The sequence below is a fragment of the Diabrotica virgifera genome, chromosome 4 (genome assembly GCF_917563875.1).
Source record: "Diabrotica virgifera virgifera chromosome 4, PGI_DIABVI_V3a".
NCBI classification, from domain to species: domain Eukaryota; kingdom Metazoa; phylum Arthropoda; class Insecta; order Coleoptera; family Chrysomelidae; genus Diabrotica; species Diabrotica virgifera.
In genome coordinates, this window is record NC_065446.1 from 239,112,125 (window position 1) to 239,131,588 (window position 19,464).

At 31.7% G+C, this 19,464-nt stretch overlaps 1 protein-coding gene across 6 annotated transcripts in view; it reads right to left on the reverse strand.

Annotated features, from left to right (window-relative positions):
• LOC114327060 (endothelin-converting enzyme homolog) overlaps positions 1-19,464 on the reverse strand; it is a 167,437-nt gene that overhangs the window by 77,848 nt on the left and 70,125 nt on the right. The window contains exon 1 of one of the 6 annotated variants that reach the window (XM_028275588.2): positions 11,589-11,659. The exons of 4 other annotated variants lie outside the window; for them this stretch is intronic. Coding sequence is in view for 1 of the 2 variants with exons in the window: in XM_028275565.2 (XP_028131366.1) it covers positions 10,900-10,911 (12 nt within the window). In the remaining variant the exon portion in view is untranslated. Of the gene's footprint in view, positions 1-10,899; positions 10,919-11,588; positions 11,660-19,464 lie in introns of those variants that run through there. One more of the 6 variants, XM_028275565.2, reaches the window with a different exon arrangement.

The following is a 19,464-nucleotide window of genomic DNA, read 5'->3' on the forward strand; positions in this document are numbered from 1 at the left end:
ATGAGAAAAGAAAACTACATATTTTTTCCAGTTGTAGACTTTTTTTAGGTAAACTTACTACAAGTGTACTTTTTAACGTTAAAAACACAAATATTCTCATTTGAAAGCTGTATAATTATATAAACAATCTTTATTTAAACAAGTTAAAATTTTTTGTTATAATCAATAAATTACTTTATTATATCAAAACAAAAGCAAGTTTACATTTAGTAATGCGTTAGTTATATGGCTCTACTAGAGTTACTTAGGAACAAAAAATAATGAAGAAAATTGCTCCATGGGAAGCCGAGAAAATGCATTTTTTTAACGTATACCGATTTTGAACTTTGAGATTACATTTTCTCCAACCTAATTTTTGGATTGGAATTTTGATATTTTTAGCAATTTTCACCCGTAATATCAATAGTTTTTATTTTAATAATATATCTTATGAGTATTTTAAAGATATGAAAAATTGGTGCGGAGAAAGAGGACAAAAATAAAAAGGAGATGGTTCGAAAATTATGATCTCATTGTTTATATCTTTGCCGTAAATGCCGGTCAAGTTTGACCGGTTGTATCTCAGGAACCACTCATCACAATTAAACGTTTTTCCTTTTATAAGAAGCGTAATGCCGCTTTTTTTCCAATACCGTTTTCATAATTTAATTTAATTTAATATTTCCCGAGATATTCTATTTTTTTATAAGCCAAAAAATTCTTTATAATTTTAAAATATTCCTGAGGCCGCTTAAATAGCTCAATTTCAATTCTGTAAAGTACATTAGAGAGGTACAGTGTCTTTTTATACAAAAATTATAGCTATACTACATTCGCTCTCGCGAGATTTTTTTTGAGACATTCGGAATAGGAAACGTACAACACAAAAATTCCTACCTCACACTATTAACTGCTAAAATCAACTCAAATCAACTTAATCTTTCATTAAAAAAAGAAGAATTATTAGAAATAGTGGGAGTGTCTACTAATCTCATAAAATTTTGTGAAGTTTATTTCTACAAAATATTTTTATTTTGTACAATAAATAATTTTCTCATTTGCCATCAATACATTATAATGGTTTAAATAAATAAATATTGATTGGCGTAAGGTTTATGTTATTTTTATGTCTGTTTACTATTAATGATATTGGATATGAGCAGGTGCGTTGGTTTTGTAGTAATTTCCAGTCACTTCTGACAACTGAATTTTTCAAAAAAGAAATTACTAACGTCAGTGTCAAAAAAAATCTCGCGAGAGCGAATGTAGTATATATATTCTTATATATCGTAATTATTGTGGATATTATAGCGACCGTAAATTTTTAATTAACAATTCAATTGTTGCTAAACTGTTCATTCAATTTCTATCGGCTTTTGGAATTATAATCTATACAAAAAGAGCTTTTATATTACCAAGTTATTTGATTATTGATGAACAATTACTTATCTAAAATTTTAGTTGAAAATTAAAGAATTTGTTGGAAAAACCCGCATTTTCCGGGGAAAATTTTCGTCAAATTAAATCGGGAAAAATACATCTCAATGCAGAATTTAATTACGGTGTTTTTTGATTTGGATGTTTTTGGTGTAAAGTTAAAATCTTTGGAGTTATAGAGCAAAAATCGAATAAATCACGATTTTCGAGCGCCATTTTGTTTATAAAAAAAGTAGCACACTATCTGCGGACTTTGCATACCAATATTATTAATATATATAATCATAAGATTCGATTTCAGCAATAAAATTGCTGGTAAATAACTTTTCCCAAAAATTGCCTATTCTCCGAAAATCTGCCCAGACTAATTCTAATTGTTTATAAGTAAGCAAAAAATATCAATGTCATAGGTCAAACGTTTCCATTCTAAACCAACTCAATATTAAAAAAAGGCTGTCCACAATATGTCTGCAACGAATTCTGCAATTCTTTGGTCACGTGGTTCGCAGAGGTGACGACAGTTTGGAGAGATTAATTGTTTCTGGAAACGTTCCGGGGAGAAGATCAAGAGGACGATCACCAACTAGATGGTTCGACCAAATAAAGAATTCAGCTGGAAACTCATTCTGCGAAGCTCTTAGAGCAGCTGAAGATAGAGACCAATGGAGAAACATTGTTAGGAATATTGGAAGAAATCACGATCCTCAGTAATGGGGAAACGATAGGAGAGAGAGAGAGAGAGAAGCAAAAAATGGACATGTTTTTGCAAAATAATTTTACACGTTTAAAATTACTTTTTGTCATCTTTTTTTTTTAATTAAGTTAAAAGTATAAAAATGTTCTTCTTTCATAAACTGTCCGAAGTATTACTGTAACTTCATCATTTTCTGACTTACAGTGTTGCAAAAAAATGAATTTGGGATAAACAAATTAAATAACTTTTAAACTATTTGACCAATTCCATTGAAATTTAAAATATAATTTAAGCACAAGAAGTCTCAGCATTCCGTGTAGTAAGAAGGTTCTAACTTAATTTTTACATAAGTTATGAACATTTACAAAATCTCAAAATTTATGACTTATTTTGAACAATTTTTGCTAGATCACATCTACGTTTTATTTCCTTCTGTAGTGACCCTGTATTTGTGATCAATGATCCCAGACATACTACCCTTTCTGTCTGTGAGTCACCTTGAATGACCCCTAGGTGCGAAGAGTAATCCCAGTTCCTCTCCCCATCGTAGTTTTTCTTTTAATTTCCAGAATAATAGTGTAGTTAGTTTAGTTAGAATAGGTTACACATTTGCTACTGGCTGAATGGGCACATGAGCCCGAAAGCAAAAAAAAAATAAAAAAAAGAATGTGTGTGTACTTTGTACGCACCTAAGAAGTGTATAATAGGTAATTTAAACGAAGTAAATATACTTAAAAGGTTATTTGTACTTATTTTATTTAAAAATCAAACTAACTTTCTTATCTACCACTTTCAAAAAAGAAGAATATCTTCAAAAATTATATAATAATATACTTACAATCATAAAATCTATAAAAAAAATAAAAAAATAATAACATGCTTGGGGCTTGAACGCACTTCACGTCTACCGCGCCGTACGAAAGTTGACGCCATTTCAAACTGCACCAAACTCTCGTATACGTCATGTGGGAATATACACAAACTAAATGTTTACACCATAAATTTATATGAATTTAATAAAATTATTAGTTTGATTTTTATCGAAATAAAATTCAACAAAATATAGAGTAAGAAAACGATATATGAGATGAAGATTTGTAGAAAGTTTGTTCGTAATCAGATTATGTAAATTAAAGCATTGCCTACTAATAGGTAACTACATTATTTTGTTTACATTTTCCAAATAGATAGGTATTGAAACTACCTATTAGGTATTTCCAACTGAAACATTTAGAATTACGTACCTGCGGCTTTCCAAAACTATTTAAAAAGTCACTATAATTATAAATTTGATTTTATTTCTCTCCACACATCAATAAAAACTAATATTATACAATATTTTTGTTTACCGATAACCTCCATATTGAACAATTATTGACAGATCATTTCAAAATTTCAACACCCAATCAGAGCCCGTATAACAACTAATACCATATTGTAGGTGTGCGCATGCGCGCGGATCAATCAAATTTTACCCTCAATCGATTCGCCGCTAAAGAAGAATATCTTCAATAAAGTATGAGCTCACAACATTAAACCAGTCAATTGTGGTTATGTGTGGATGATTGTTATGTAGTCCATCCACTATCATGATCTTTGTCATTGATATGTTTAATTGCAAACCAAATATTTGACTTTCGTTTTCGACCAGTCGTATAAGATCAATCAGCTCTGCTTGACTATTATTTGCAAGAAGGGCTGTGTCATCTGCGAAACGTATGTTGTTTATTTTATGACCATTTATGGAGATTTTTTTAAATTATATTATAATAGTCGTTAAATTATGTGAATTAGTCAATCAGGTTATAAAGGTATGAACTTCCACATCACACGAAATTGAAGGAGAAACAGACACACCTTTCCTGGAAGGGTATGTCTTTTGCTTTTTTTTGTGTATTTTATATATAAAACTAAATCGTACAAGTTTGAGTTGTTCCAATTATCAAGGTCATTATGATTATTTACGCAAAATATTTTTATCAAAAAAACTTATTCAATTCATATACACCTAAACAAACAGGGAGATTAAATAAATGTGTGACAGATGGTGATATTAATGAATCGTAGTATATGAATAATTCATATCAAAATAATTAGTATTTTTTAGGAAAATTTGTTTGCTACGAAATTAAAAATAGAAATAAAAATTAATTGCATTCGCTATGAGATGTTTTTATATGCAGTTTATTTACCTCTTACTTGATTACTGCTATTTTATTTTTAGGACTTTGAACTTGAACGTGGAATAAAACTTTTCTCAGAAGTATAGTCGGCGAGCAGTATCGGACAAAACTGTTTTTGGCTTTTCATTTAAATGTATTTCTCGAGATATTTGACCGTTTTCATAATTTTGCTATGGATAGCTTGTATGGATTTTGCTTTGGATAAGGATCTTCCAGTAACAGCGCACCTAGCTTCTTACAAGAGTTTATCCGTGGTAGCGGTGGTCTGCTAAGTGGATTTGTTCTGATTTGTTCCATTAAACTCTTGTACGGCACGAGCAATTTCGTTAGCTAAGCTAGACGATCTAGATCAAACGTTTTATTTAAGTGTCCAAGAGCAAGAACAAATATATTAGTTAAATCGCCTCTTTTTGTCATGTGTAAGAATTATAATAGTATTTGCAATCATTGTGATATTTTTTCGTGCTCACTTAATGATTTGTTAAAAATGGCTTCTCTTTACTTAGATTAGGTCTCTACTATTACTTTGTAGATGTTATACTAATGAATTATGTGATTTTTTTTTTCTGTATTTGTCCTATAAATGGGAAACTGTTGGGCAATAAAGCTATTATTATTATTATTATTATTAGACTATCGCGCAACTCGCTGTTTTCCTGTTGTGTATTGTCAGGTTGAGTTTCTGGTATGGGAATCTCAGGAATCTGCTCATCAAGGATTTCATTAGGGACTTGATCTAAAACTAACCCTTGGTTGTTAATCTCCCGTTCGACTTCGCTTTTGATGGTATTGCGTCTAGTCTCTGGGATAAGGTTGTTTCTTATGATTACCCAGTATTGATCTGATACTCTTTGCCCCGATAATTTTATGAATATTATTAATATGTTTCATCCATTCTTCATGGTCAATTATATTATACGCTTTTAGAACTAGCATTTTCCCTCTAAAGTTATGTTACTTTTTTGTTGTTCTATTATAGTCTAATAAAATAAAAAAAAGTCAAAATGTAAATTCGTACAGGTTAAAACAAATTTTATATCAAAGTTTAGGTGGGTACAAAAGAATATTTCAAGAAAGTATCCAAATCATACAAGGGGATCATTGTTTAAATAATTAAAAAGGGGTATTTTTTTTTATTAATACTGATAACATAGCGCAACTTCTCCTGTAAAATAAGATATTTTATAGTGCTTATTTAAAACGCTAAAAATAATTTTTTGCAAATTTGTTTTTAAAGTTTTATGTATAATTATTTAAATAAATAGGGGGTCAAATTTAATTTTGTAAGTCTGATGTGAAAAATTTACACTTCAACTTTCCAGAAAACAGTCCTATACACCTTCATTAGTAATTGAATGACCTCAGCAGTTAAAAAAGTAAGTTTTTTGCAAAAATGACCCCTTTTAATTATTTAAATAATGATCCCCTTGTATGATTTGGATACTTTCTTGAAAATATCTTTTGTACCCACCTAAACTTTGATATAAAATTTGTTTCAACCTGTACGAATTTACATTTTGATTTACATGTAGTGGAATTTTATTTTACTAGACTATTATAATATATTTATTATAACTGTTACGATTCCCATTCTGTTTCTTTAAAAGTTGTTCATAGTTCCAACTTCTTTATTGATATTACAAAGAGGACGGTAAATGGCTTTTTTGAAATTATATTTAGGTTGCATTTCATCTTTCACCATTTTCAGCTCTAGGTGATTTTTAATTATCTCTTCAGATTTGATCCTGGTATCCTTTTGTCCTGCTTCCTGTTATCTTATCCGCCTTCTCTAAGCTCATACCTTACCCTCCTTTTCCGTCCATATATGTAATGGAGGCAGGTTAAGCAGGACCTCCATGGAGGTACTATGAGCGAAAGATTCATGTCCCAGCACTCGTCCAATGTCCAAGAAATTAGATGAAAATAAATGTTCCTATTAATCTGCTTCTTTACTCTTCACGTCTCATATCACAATTATCTGACTTTGGCGATCACCATTGTGAAGACTTCTAGATCTTCTGCAACTTAGAATAATTGTACTGCATTTGACATCTTAGTTCATTCACTAGTGTTTTTAACCAAGAAACTTGTTTTCTTCCTACACGTCTACAGCCCTCTCACAGAGCCGTAGATGTGTACGTGAAGAGTAAGGATTTTCCCTTCACAAAAATCAAAAACATACATAGCTTTGTGGTCTTTGTATACGCTGTAAGCTCGTACGTAGATGGGATATTTAAAAATTCGCGAGCGCCAGTAGTGACAAGTCTGTAAACGTTTACTGGAAACTTGACATAAATGTCAAAGTGATTAATTTAAAATTAAAAATAAAAACATTAATTATAAAAAATATTAGTTGTCCAAATAGGCTATTGATTATGTATTTTGGAAAGGAACTACAACGTTAACGGGGTTTTATTGTTTCATATGGTCAATGGACCTCTAAATAATAAAAACCCGTGGAGTGCTACCATTTAAAGGGGTGCGTTTTTGAGAATGGGGTGAATTAGTCCCTAGGCACAGGGCGAATTAGGGTGAGTTCTATACACTGTTGGTACAAACATGTCTACAGGAAAATTGTTCCAGGCTAAATTTACTATCGAGGCATCACCTTTTAAAGTCAAAAATACTTTTTTTTACAAAAATATATTCAAAAGAAAAGCAAGAAAAAAACACACATGATAGCAATTTTGTTTTTTGCCCCATAACTTTTTTCCACGGGGATGTGGATATAGGCATTGCTTTACGAAAAAAAATATTTCATCCTTTCTCTTTAAAATAGCGTTTTGTAAAAGTCTCTATGATTTATATTTTCTAAAATATGATTTTTCAAAGTTTGCCACTCACAGCGATTTTGGCCCATTTTGCTTGTTACTTCTCAAACATTGTTCTGTAACTTTGTTCTACGTAGCTTTAGGTATAAGCATTGTTACATTTAATACGAAGAAAAGTTAATTGCCCTTAAAATGATCTATAGAAGGCTGTATGACTACTTTTAAGCAAGATATGGTTGTTCAAAATTTTATACTTTTAATGATTTTTGATATATTTTACGATTATTTCTAAATTTCTTATTATAACGTTTTTTATGGTATATTTAGGTATATACATTGTACAATAAAAAAGAAAGATTATTTTCTTTACTTTAAAATGGTGTATCGTAAAAAATTCTAGGACTATTTTTAAACAAGATATGCTTTTTCAAAATGTGACATATACACATGCAAGGAGTCCTACTAAGTTGAAACCACATGGAAAACTTTTTTATTATTAACTTTATAAAAAAAATATTGTTTATAAAATACTTTGCAGAGTATAAAACCTAAGATGCAATCATCAGATATAAAATTGTTTCAATAGAGTACGAGGTATATTAAAAAATATGAATTTCGCTCAAGAGTAAAGTACCTTTATATTTCACAATATCGAAAAGTGTTATCAAGAAAAGTTATTTGGAATTAAAAATTATGTTATAATATGCAATTACATTCTTCTAATTGAAAAAAATAAAAAAAATACCCTTGGATATCCTACGAAGATCTTGTTTAAAATAGTCCTAGAATTTTTTGCAATACACCATTTTAAAGCAAATAAAACAAGCTTTACAATGTACATACCTAAATTTACAAGGAAAATATTCACAATGAGAAATTTAAAAAATAATCATTAAAAATATTAAAAATTATTAAAAGTATAAAAACTTGAAAAAGCATAGCTTGCTTATAAAGAGTCCTGTAACCTTATACAATAGACCATTTTAAAGATAATTGACTTCTCTTTCTACAAAATGTACCATTGCATATACCTAGAAATGCGTAGAAAAAAGTTACAGAACAATGTTTCCGAAATAATGGGGAAAATGTCTCAAAAATGATGTGAGCGGCGAACTTTGAAAAATCCTATTTCAGAAACTGTAAATCCCAGAGACTTTTACCAAGCTTTATTTTAAAGAGGAAGAATAGAAGTTATTTTTTACTAAAGTAATGCCTATACCTATATCCCCGTGGAAAAAAGTTATGGGGCAAAAAACAAAATTGCTGCCTTTCGTGTTTTTTCCTTGCTTTTCTTTTGAATATATTTTTGTAAAATAAAATATTTTTCACTTTAAGAGGTGACGTTTCGATAGTAAATTTAATCTGGAACAATTTTTCTGTAGACATATTTGTACCAAAATTGCATAGAACTTACCCTAATGCACCCTGTGCCTAGGGACTAATTCACCCCTTTCTCAAAAACGCACCCATTTAAATGGTAGCACTCAGCGGTTTTTTCAAATTTAGAGATCCATTGACCATATGAGACAATAAAATCCCGTTAACGTTGTAGTTCCTTTTAGCTCTCTTATTTTGAACATTATCAATAGCCTAAAAGCTGTGGTATATATTTTTACAATGAACTATTTTAAATGGGAAATAAGCCACAATTTTACCAAAAAAATGAATTTATTAACGTTTCGACGCCCAAGTCGGGTGTCGTTGTCAAATACAAAATAATACTAAATAAACAAAAATGTTGTTGCTTAGTAAAAAATTCTTCTAATAGTTTATTTAATCTGACTCATTTATATCGGCAATTCAGGCATGTATTATAAATTTTAAAGTAGAAGACTTAAAAATGATATTGCCAATATTGATGAGTTGCGTTTGCTGGGACGACTTTACTAAATGATAGTTCATTCGATTACATGAAATCAACCCCAACTCAAGAATATCCGCCACAAAAAATCATAGCATGTGATCTGTCTTTAAAAAGACAACAAATGCAACTATGGCAGTAAAATTCTCGCGCTAGAGATTCCATAGTAAATCACGAGGGAAAACCAGGAAAAAACCTCGTGATACTATCCCGACATCATAAGTATTTGGGCTTACATTTAGTTTACTCTCAAAACTAATACCAAATTCTGACTTTAATGTATGTATGCTATTTTAATTATAAATAATATTAATAATTGTTTATTTAGTATTATTTTGTATTTGACAACGACACCCGACTTGGGCGTCGAAACGTTAATAAATTCATTTTTTTGGTAAAATTGTGGCTTATTTCCCATTTAAAATAGTTCATTATAAAAATGCCACAAGGAAATAGCTTCAGAACAATATATTTTTACCTTAAATATACTTACGTTTTAAATACTGAATTTAAGTTTTTTTAATGTTCCGTAATATGTAATTATAAATTAATCTATTAATCTTAGCGCCATCTACACGATAATTGTGAAAGTATCCGAAGTAAGAAATTAATATTTCATCAATAGAATGTCAAAATGATAAGCAAAATCTTAAAAAAAATCGATTACAATTTAATTACTTTTTTGCGTTGTAAATATTAAGCGATAACAATTAAATAATAAATTTAAAAATTACCGGTGAAAATTGCATTACTAATCTGCGAGGAGCGACACCAGCGAAGCTCCGAGCGTATAGATAGTTGTAGCATGGAAAAATATTTCGTTTGTGATTATAAAAAATGATTCCCGAAAGGTTGTGTTGATGAGCAATCTTAGGTAGCTTAGCTTGGCGACTGATTTGAGAATAAAATGCAATGGTTTCATAATAGTTATTTATGAAACAGTTCGTGAAGTATGCTTTTTGCGAACGCACGCGATGTTTAGAGCACAGGCGACAGCGGGGCGAGTGCTATACATCGCGTAAGTTCGCAAAAAGTATTTCACGCACAGTTTTATACAATATTTTATCTACGATAAACAAATTAAAAAACTGGAAACTTTTCGTCACTGGAATTCATTTATATTATACAATTTTTAGAACTTTGACATTTAAAAATTCTAACTTCTTTCAAACCACAAAACTGTCAAAACTTTTATTGTAATTTATTGCTCATTATGTCATCACCATGACAACGCGAAAGTTAAGGATATTTGATTATATGAAAGTGTGCCAAAAAACAGTGCGAAAAAGTAAATCCTATTTAAAATACATTGTTACTTCACGCAAACTAAACCCTTCACGCACTGCTATCTATAATGACAGTTTTCACAAACTAAAAACTTATACATAATATGACATAGAGTAAATAAAATATTATATTAACTCATTAAATAATGAATCATCTTTTCGTACTTCATATTTAGATAAAATAATGCCCGTTTTACAGGTCACAAGAAAACTTGCTGCAATTTCTTGCATGACTAACATTCATGGATGTCTATTACAAGGTTTTTATGTGCGATTTTACAGCTTGCAACTCAGCTTGCAATTAATGTTGAAATTTTTATCCTGAATGGGAAATAATGTTGATATTTTAAAAACAGAGAACAGCTGATGTATCCGTCTCTATCAGTGATTATGACATTTGACATTGTAGAAAAATCAAACTTCCTACAAATTCCCCTAGATTTTCATGAAAACTTGCACAGAAAATGACACCAAAACGATTATCACGCAATTGCAAGAAATTGCAGGAAATAATCAGCTGACGACATACTGCGCATGCCTTTCGGCAACTTTCTTGCGTCTTGCAGGTAAATTGCAACCTGTAAAACGGGCTTAACTGTGTCTTTTGCAATGCTATATCGGGCCGCTCAACGACCTCAGATTTTATTTTGCAATTAAAAAATGGTTCAAGATAAACAAAAATAATTACCTTGGCAGGCATCACTAAGTCATTTACGATTTTCTTATACTTCGTAGACCAAAATTCCATATTTATGTAACTTAAAATGTAACCCTAGATTTTACTAACGCTCGAGATGTTCGCAAATTATCAAGAGAAGTAAACAAAACAAATATGTAGTAAAAATGGAGTTCTTTAGTTAGCAGAAATGGAGTTCTTTACGATCGAAATTGAACATGAAGAAACAGATCGAAAACATTCTACGTTATACCGAATAGAGGAAGAGTCAAAAGTGTACTAAAATTCGATAATTATGCAAATATGTATAGAATAGAAGCAGATTGTTATCAGACAAGCAAATAATTAAACCAAAACGTCTTAAAGGGCTTGTGCTAATAATACCAAAAAAATAAATCTAAAATTACAAAGCTACCGATGAAAATGTGATGCTACCGATAAAAGAGTACAGAAAAAAATGAAATACGCTCAAAATATTTGGCATTTTGAGTTAACGACACTGTAGATTCAGACTATATTATAGGCATAAGCGATGTATAGAGATACCCAGCCGATTTGATTTATAAAGGAGAAAAGCAGTAACGACTTTTAATACATAGTATAAAGCAGCTTACTTCTAATACTAAATATTTAATCATTATTACCAGTACATTTATTGTTGTATACCAACACCACAATGCAATAAAACATTAACTACTTACAAATAAATTGTAGATTTATGACGGAACCTCTGATTAGGAAAACATCGACGTGAATAGCGACAATTCTAAAATGAAACCAAGCAAAAAATCATTCTTAAAAAATCATATACGCTGTTAGTAGATAAAAGTAGATAGGGTTGGCATACATTATACAAACGAGGTAACTAATATATGATTATGAAGGTGTTTTCCAAGTATAAACAGAGACATTGTATAATACAAAACGAATATTACTCCAGGGAAATAAGCTAGAAATAGACCATGTTCGGGACACTCAAAGATCCAGGTAGCTGACTACTTTTTTAGTTATTGTAGACTGTAGACCTATAGGAAGAAATTGCAAAATAAGTGAAACCGAAAGTTATGGTCCGACCAAATTAGGAATTCAGCTGGAAACTCATTGTGCGAAGCTCTTAGAGCAGCTGAAGATAAAGACCAATGGAAAAAAATTGTTAGGAATATTGGAAGAAATCACGATTCTCAGTAATAGTCTAGTCGCAACATAGTTTAACATAGTCGCAACATAGTCGTGATAGTTTAAACCATAATGAGTCCCGTGGAAAATTCTAGCTCGCCGTGATTAGTATAGTATTTTTATACGTTAAATCGATTGCTACTAGTCGTGATAGTTTAAACCACGTTCTGACTTTGTTGTTAAGGTGATACAGTAGCGATCAACAGGTAGCCAAAACGCGTTCCAAGATTGCGGCTGTAATTTTGAATCTTTTTTCGAGATATTTGGCACACGTATTCGCTATATAATAAAGAATGGCGGTACAGAGCCGAATTTGAAAAATATATTAATATGTGGAAATTACTCTGTAATTAAATACAATATTAAAAAAACGAGCCTGTATCGCCGTTAAGAAGAACAAAAAAATACACTTTCTTCAAATAAACTTTTTTATCCGATGCCTAGATTTTGTGTCATTTTGGAACTACTAATGAAATAAAAAATTTTAGCAGTTCCAAAATGACACAAAATCTAGGCATCGGATAAAAAATTTATTTGAAGAAAGTGTATTTTTTTGTTCTTCTTAATGGCGGTACAGGCTCGTTTTTTTAATATTGTATTTAATTACAGAGTAATTTCCACATATTAATATATTTTTCAAATTGGGCTCTGTATATTGGCTCCTAACCTAACCTACGTTCTCTCCGATGAGGCTCCAATAAGAGCCGAAAATCGCGATTTAGAGGACTGAACTGCGCTCCGTATTCTAATTGAAAAGTAAGATTGTTTTGCCTTCGCATTGCAACTGAATTAAAAATAAAATTTTTATTTTATTTTTATATTGGTCTTTACTCCTTCGAGTAACTAGGTCCATTTTCTGTTGGAATTTACCAGCTGAACAGACGGGGTCGTGAATTGTAAGTTTTTTGAATTCCCTCTTGTCTTCTTCGCTTCAGCATCCATTTGGCTTGCAAATTTTAGAAGCCTTGGAGGTGTTACCAAGGAAATGGACCAATAAGTTTTCAATTTAAAAATCTTTTAGTAATATTTTAATATTTTTTAAATATTATTAATAATGCTATTAGGATCGAAAACTTCATCTTTTTTTTAAAGCTTTAAAAAAGTGGTAATGAGTTTTCCTCAAAAAGTACTTTACTTTTTGGTTATTTTATGTTGAAATATTCGATTTGGAATTTGACGAATATGAACCTGTTGTTCATTAGCTACAACTCCGCTTCTACTGGGTCTACGGACCTCACACATACACCATTTTTTCACTTTCTTTTATAGTCTATATTTTTGCTAGGAACATTTTTTTTTTGAAAAAATACTTACTTTTTGAGTTATTAGAGAAAATCCGTCTAAAAACGTGTGTTTTTTGTTAAAAAATGAACATATTTACTCGCAAATAACTCGAAAAGTATTGACTTAGTGAAAAAACTCTGTAGAACTAAAGTTGCTTAGAATTAATCAGTTTATCCACTTCCGGGCTTATTTTAAAGGTATCTTTTTTCACCCTCGAAAAGAGGTGAAACTCACCCCCAAATTTCATGACAATACAAGTGGTTTTTTAAAATTTAGAGCAAACACCATGAGTAAACGTACTATAAACCGTTATTTTTGCAATAATTTATTAATAACAAAGTCGGACTGTGGTTTAAGCTATCACGACTAGTGGCAATCGATTTAGCATATAAAAATACTAGCCCAACAAATGACCGTTTTGGAGTGTAATTTTCAGGGGCAACTCCGAATTCCATGAAAATTTGGATTTAGGTTCTACTTACCCTCCACTTCAAAGTTGAATTTGTCCCATTGGTTGCTTTTACTTGGGGGGTGACAGTCACCCCTTCTGAGGGGGTGAAAAACGCGTGTTTAAAATAAGCCCGGAAATGGATAAATTAACCGATTATAAGCAACTTTAGTTCTATAAAGTTTTTTACGTAAGTCAATACTTTTCGCGTTATTCGCAATTGAAAATGTTGATTTTTCAAAAAAAAAACTACGTTTTCATACCGTTTTTCGCAAATAACTCAAAAAGTAAATATTTTATCGAAAAACATATTCTTAGCAAAAGTGTAGCTTATAAAAAAACAAAAAAAAAATGGTGTATCAGTAAAGTATATAAATTGAGAAAAAGCAAAGTTGTAGCTCATGAAAAATACGTTCTTATTTGTCTAATTCTAAATCGAATAATTCAACGCGAAATCACCGAAAAATTAAGCACTTCTCGGGAAAAGCTTATTAACATTTTTAAAGTACCTAAAAATATTTATATTTGTTTTTTACGAAAGTCTCTAGCACCAAAAAGAAACGAGTTACACTGAAAAAAAAGTTGGCCCCTTTTTTGGTAAAAAAAATTGTGAAAACCTCTCTCTATTTAGCACCCTAAATAAAATTAATCGTTACCGCTTTACCATTTATTTTAACTGTATGTATATTGTTTATATGATCTGTAAGTTTGATTGGCTTGAAGTGCTTATTTTTGAAAAAAATTGGTTTTATAGTAACACAAAATTTTCTAAAAATTTTTGAAAAATTTCCTTTTTTGAAAATAACTTAAAAAGTGTTGGTGATAAGAAAAATCTTAAAGAGTAAAAAAATATAGATTTTTTTATTATAAATATGCTAGTTTCATTTTGTTTTTCCGCAAGACAAAAATTGGTTAAGATATGGCTGTTCAAAATTTGCATACACTCGTGATTAGTGACCCGTTCAAGCTTTTTTAACTATGACCCTTTCAAAAATAAGCACTTAAAACCAGTGAGACTGACAGATCGTATAAAAAATAGATAAGTAACTAAACTGTAAAGCGGTAGCGATTAATTACATTTGAGGAGCTAAACACGGGGAGATTTGCAAGATTTTTTTACAAAAAAAAAAGAGGGCCAACTTTATTTTAAGCGCAACTCGCTTATTTTTAATGCTAGAAACTTTTATGAACAATTTTAATAAAGCTTTTTATAAACACTTTAAAAAAGTTTAAACAGGTTTTTCCCGAAAAGTGCTTAATTTTTCGGTGATTTCACCTTGAAATATTCGATTTGGAATTAGACGAACAAGAACGTATTTTTCATGAGCTACAACTTGGTTTTTACTTGATTTATAGACTTTACTGATACACATTTTTTTCAGTTTTTTATAAGCTACACTTTTGCTAAGGACATTTTTTTCGATCAAGTATTTACTTTTTGAGTTATTTGCTAAAAACCGTCCGAAAACGTAGTTTTTTTGTCGAAAAATAAACATTTTCAATCGAAAATAACTCCAAAAGTATTGACTTACATAAAAAACTCTATGGAACAAAAGTTGCTTAAAATCAGTCAATTTATCCATTTCCGGTCTTATCTTGAATATATGTTTTTTCACCCCCGAGAAGGGGTGACTGTCACCCCCCAAGTAAAAGCAACCAACGGCACAATTTCAACTTTGAAGTGGAGGGTGAGTAGAACCTATATCCAAATTTTCATGCAATTCGGAGTTGCCCCTGAAAATTACACGGTATCACCGTATTTCCTGTTCATTTACTGGGCTATACTATGAAAAAGACTACAAACTTGCTGTAGATAGCGCATTATTTCGAGCTTTTCGGCGAATTAACAATTATGTTGTTATTAACAAAATAAGACCATATTTTGAGTAATCGCGACTATTAGTCGCATTTGATTCAGCGACCAAAAATACACCAGAGAAGACGTTAACACTCAATTTTTTACAGGGCTTCTAATAATACCTGAAAAATACCTAATTTTACCATACTTTGTTAATAACAATGAAACTGACCATATTTGGGCTTCCAGACCACTTCCAATGGATTCAGCGATCCAAAAAAGCTATAATACCACCATCAAATCACGGCGAGCTGGAATTTCCCACGGGACCACCTATGTTGCGACTACACTATATAGTATAGGCGCCAGAGGGGTCACCGTGTCATATTCAATTCTGATGGACAAACTCAACGGTTTGTTATGGATTTTTGGCTGCTGATTACGAATTTCGAGGGGGGATTTCGATCAGAGTGGTCAAAAAATTGTTATAAACAATTTAATTGTTTATAAATTGTTTATAAGGCTCTGGCTCATAAACTAAAAGAGATAAAAAAATGTTTCAAATAAAATTTGTTCCTTAATAAAAAAAATAAAAAACGAAAAAAAACCGTTTACTAAACTTAAATCTAATAATTAGAACTCAAGATATTGTAAAATTAGTGCACAATGCAAATTGCAAATTGCAAAATAAGTATTTTTCGAAGCTTTATCGATCGTAACTCGGCTTCTACGCATGCTAATGAGTCTCAGAAGGTGTCGTTTTAAAGCTTAATTAACAGGCTTCCAAACAAAGTTTGTTAAATTACTTGATCTTCATTTGTTTTAAAGTTATACCCGTTTGAAGTTACAATTTTCTTAAAAATATTCTACATTCATTTGTTTATAAGGGTTTCAAGCAAATTTGAGCTATAAACATTTATACTTTAATGAACAATAATGATTAGAAAACCTCAAAAGGAAAAATTTGAGGTTACGAAAATGTTCATAAGTTTATTTTTGGCCAAGATGTCGATATTTTAATGGCGCGCGCTATGAGGCGCAAGATCGGCTCACCGCATAAAGGTTCACGCGCTAACTTTTCGATGCAAATTATAATTTCTATGTATAAATAAGTTATCTTCATTTTTCATTTTTGAAGATCCTAAAAAATGTTTATCATATAATTCTTATAATTAAATCATCATACTGTACCTTGTATCACCTTTCATTCTATTTACTTTGTCTTCTATTTTTTGCACTAAACGAGAAAAAAACATTGAAAACTAATATTTCAGAATTATAACTAAAAAGTAAGTTGATATTATTTATTAATACTATTTTTACAAACATTTTTTTTCATGCATCTGCAAATCTGCATACAGGGAATATCAGCTTTTTTACATCTGCACAAGTTCTAAGCGAAATTTTAACAGTTACATGGTGGTACAAGTCTGTTCTTGTAGGCAGTAAAACTAAAACTTTTTGAGGCTTCAGAGTCTAATTATCTATATGATATCCATATAAAGTGGATCTAGTTCTTTTGCAGCATCATCAAGGCCCGTCAATTGTGTGTATGCCGCCACATCATAAATGCTCGTTTTATATGCAATGATGATGCTGCAAAAGAACTCGATCCATTTTTATATGGATATCACATATTGGCTTATTTGCATGCGTAGAAGCCGAGTTACGATCGATAAAGCGTCGAAGAATACATACTTACTTGATTGTGAGCCAATCTTGCGCCTCATAGCGCGCCATTAAAATATCGACATCTTAGCCAAAAATAAACTTACGAACATTTTCGTAAAGGCGGAGATACATATGCGCTCTGCTCGGTGTGCGAGCCGCTCGCGCGCAGCGTATTCGTCAGATTAGTACGTGTTTTCAAGTGACGCACAAACGGCACGCACACGGCGCACCACGATCTAAATTCTGTCGGTTTTTCAACAAACGCTTTGATGGTTCGCAATACGTATTTGGACGGGTTTGCGAGTGGTTTGTTGGTTTTGGCGCGCATGAGTTGAATATTTGTTAGTAATGGAATGGTCGGAACTGTCGGAAGGAAATTGATGTTTACCGTGGAAAATCATTATTGTGGGATCCTCAATAAAGAACCATTTAATTTAAAGAAACAACTTAAATCCGATCTGAACGGAAATAGAAGCTGAAATAAAAAAATGTACATGCGGACCTTTTTAAAAAATGTTGGTTCATTGTTGTACCAAAAATAACATGTATTAAAAATAAGATTTACTATTTTATTTGGGCATAAGCCACAATTCGAGTTTGAAATCAAGTTTACTTGACCTTTCGACTTTCACTTCGGAAATAGTTATCAATATCAAAAAAACATTCATAAGCAGATATATATTATGTGTCACCGGAAAGCGAAATAGGTAACGCACGACTTGGAGAACCTATAGTTTTCTAACTTCGTGTCTGGTGAAGCAACGCAGTTGAAACAAGCGGATATATTATAATTTTGTGTCACCGGAAAGCGAAAAAGGTAAGGCACAACTTGGAAGACCCAATAGTTTTCTAACTTCGCTTCTGGTGAAGCAACAGAGTTGGAATAAGAAGATATATTATAATTGGGTCACCGGAAAGCCAAAAAGGTAACGCACAACTTGGAAGACCCAATAGTTTTCTAACTTCGCTTCTGGTGAAGCAACGGAGTTGGAACAAGCAGATATATTATAATTGGGTCACCGGAAAGCCAAAAAGGTAACGCACAACTTGGAAGACCCAGTAGTTTTCTAACTTCGCTTCTGGTGAAGCAACGGAGTTGGAACAAGCAGATATATTATAATTGGGTCACCGGAAAGCCAAAAAGGTAACGCACAACTTGGAAGACCCAATAGTTTTCTAACTTCGCTTCTGGTGAAGCAACGGAGTTGGAACAAGCAGATATATTATAATTATGTCACCGGAAAACGAAAAAGGTAACGCACAACTTGGAAGAGCCTATAGTTTCCTAACTTCGCTTCTGGTGAAGCAACGGAGTTGGAACAAGTAGATATGTTTTAATTGTGTCGTCGGAAAGCGAAAAAGGTAACGCACATCTTGGAAGAGCCTATAGTTTCCTAACTTCGCTTCTGGTGAAGCAACAGAGTTGGAATAAGCAGATATATTATAATTGGGTCACCGGAAAGCCAAAAAGGTAACGCACAACTTGGAAGACCCAATAGTTTTCTAACTTCACTTCTGGTGAAGCAACGGAGTTGGAAAAAGCAGATATATTATAATTGGGTCACCGGAAAGCCAAAAAGGTAACGCACAACTTGGAAGACCCAATAGTTTTCTAACTTCACTTCTGGTGAAGCAACGGAGTTGGAACAAGCAGATATATTATAATTGGGTCACCGGAAAGCCAAAAAGGTAACGCACAACTTGGAAGACCCAATAGTTTTATAACTTCGCTTCTGGTGAAGCAACGTAGTTGGAACAAGCATATATATTATAAATGGGTCACCGGAAAACGAAAAAGATAACGCACAACTTGGAAGAGCCTATAGTTTCCTAATTTCACTTCTGGTGAAGCAACGGAGTTGGAACAAGTAGATATGTTATAATTGTGTCGTCGGAAAGCGAAAAAGGTAACGCACATCTTGGAAGAGCCTATAGTTTGCTTACTTCGCTTCTGGTGAAGCAACTGAGTTGGAACAAGCAGATATATTATAATTGGGTCACCGGAAAGCGAAAAAGTTAACACAGGGCTTGGAAGAACCTATAGTTCTCTAATTTCGTTTCTAGTGAAGCTACGCAGTTGAAACAAGCAGATACATTACAATTGTGTCACCGGAAAACGAAAAAGGTATCGCATGACTTGGAAGTACCTATAGTTCTCTAATTTTGTTTCTGGTTGTAGGAACAAGCTGATATATTATGG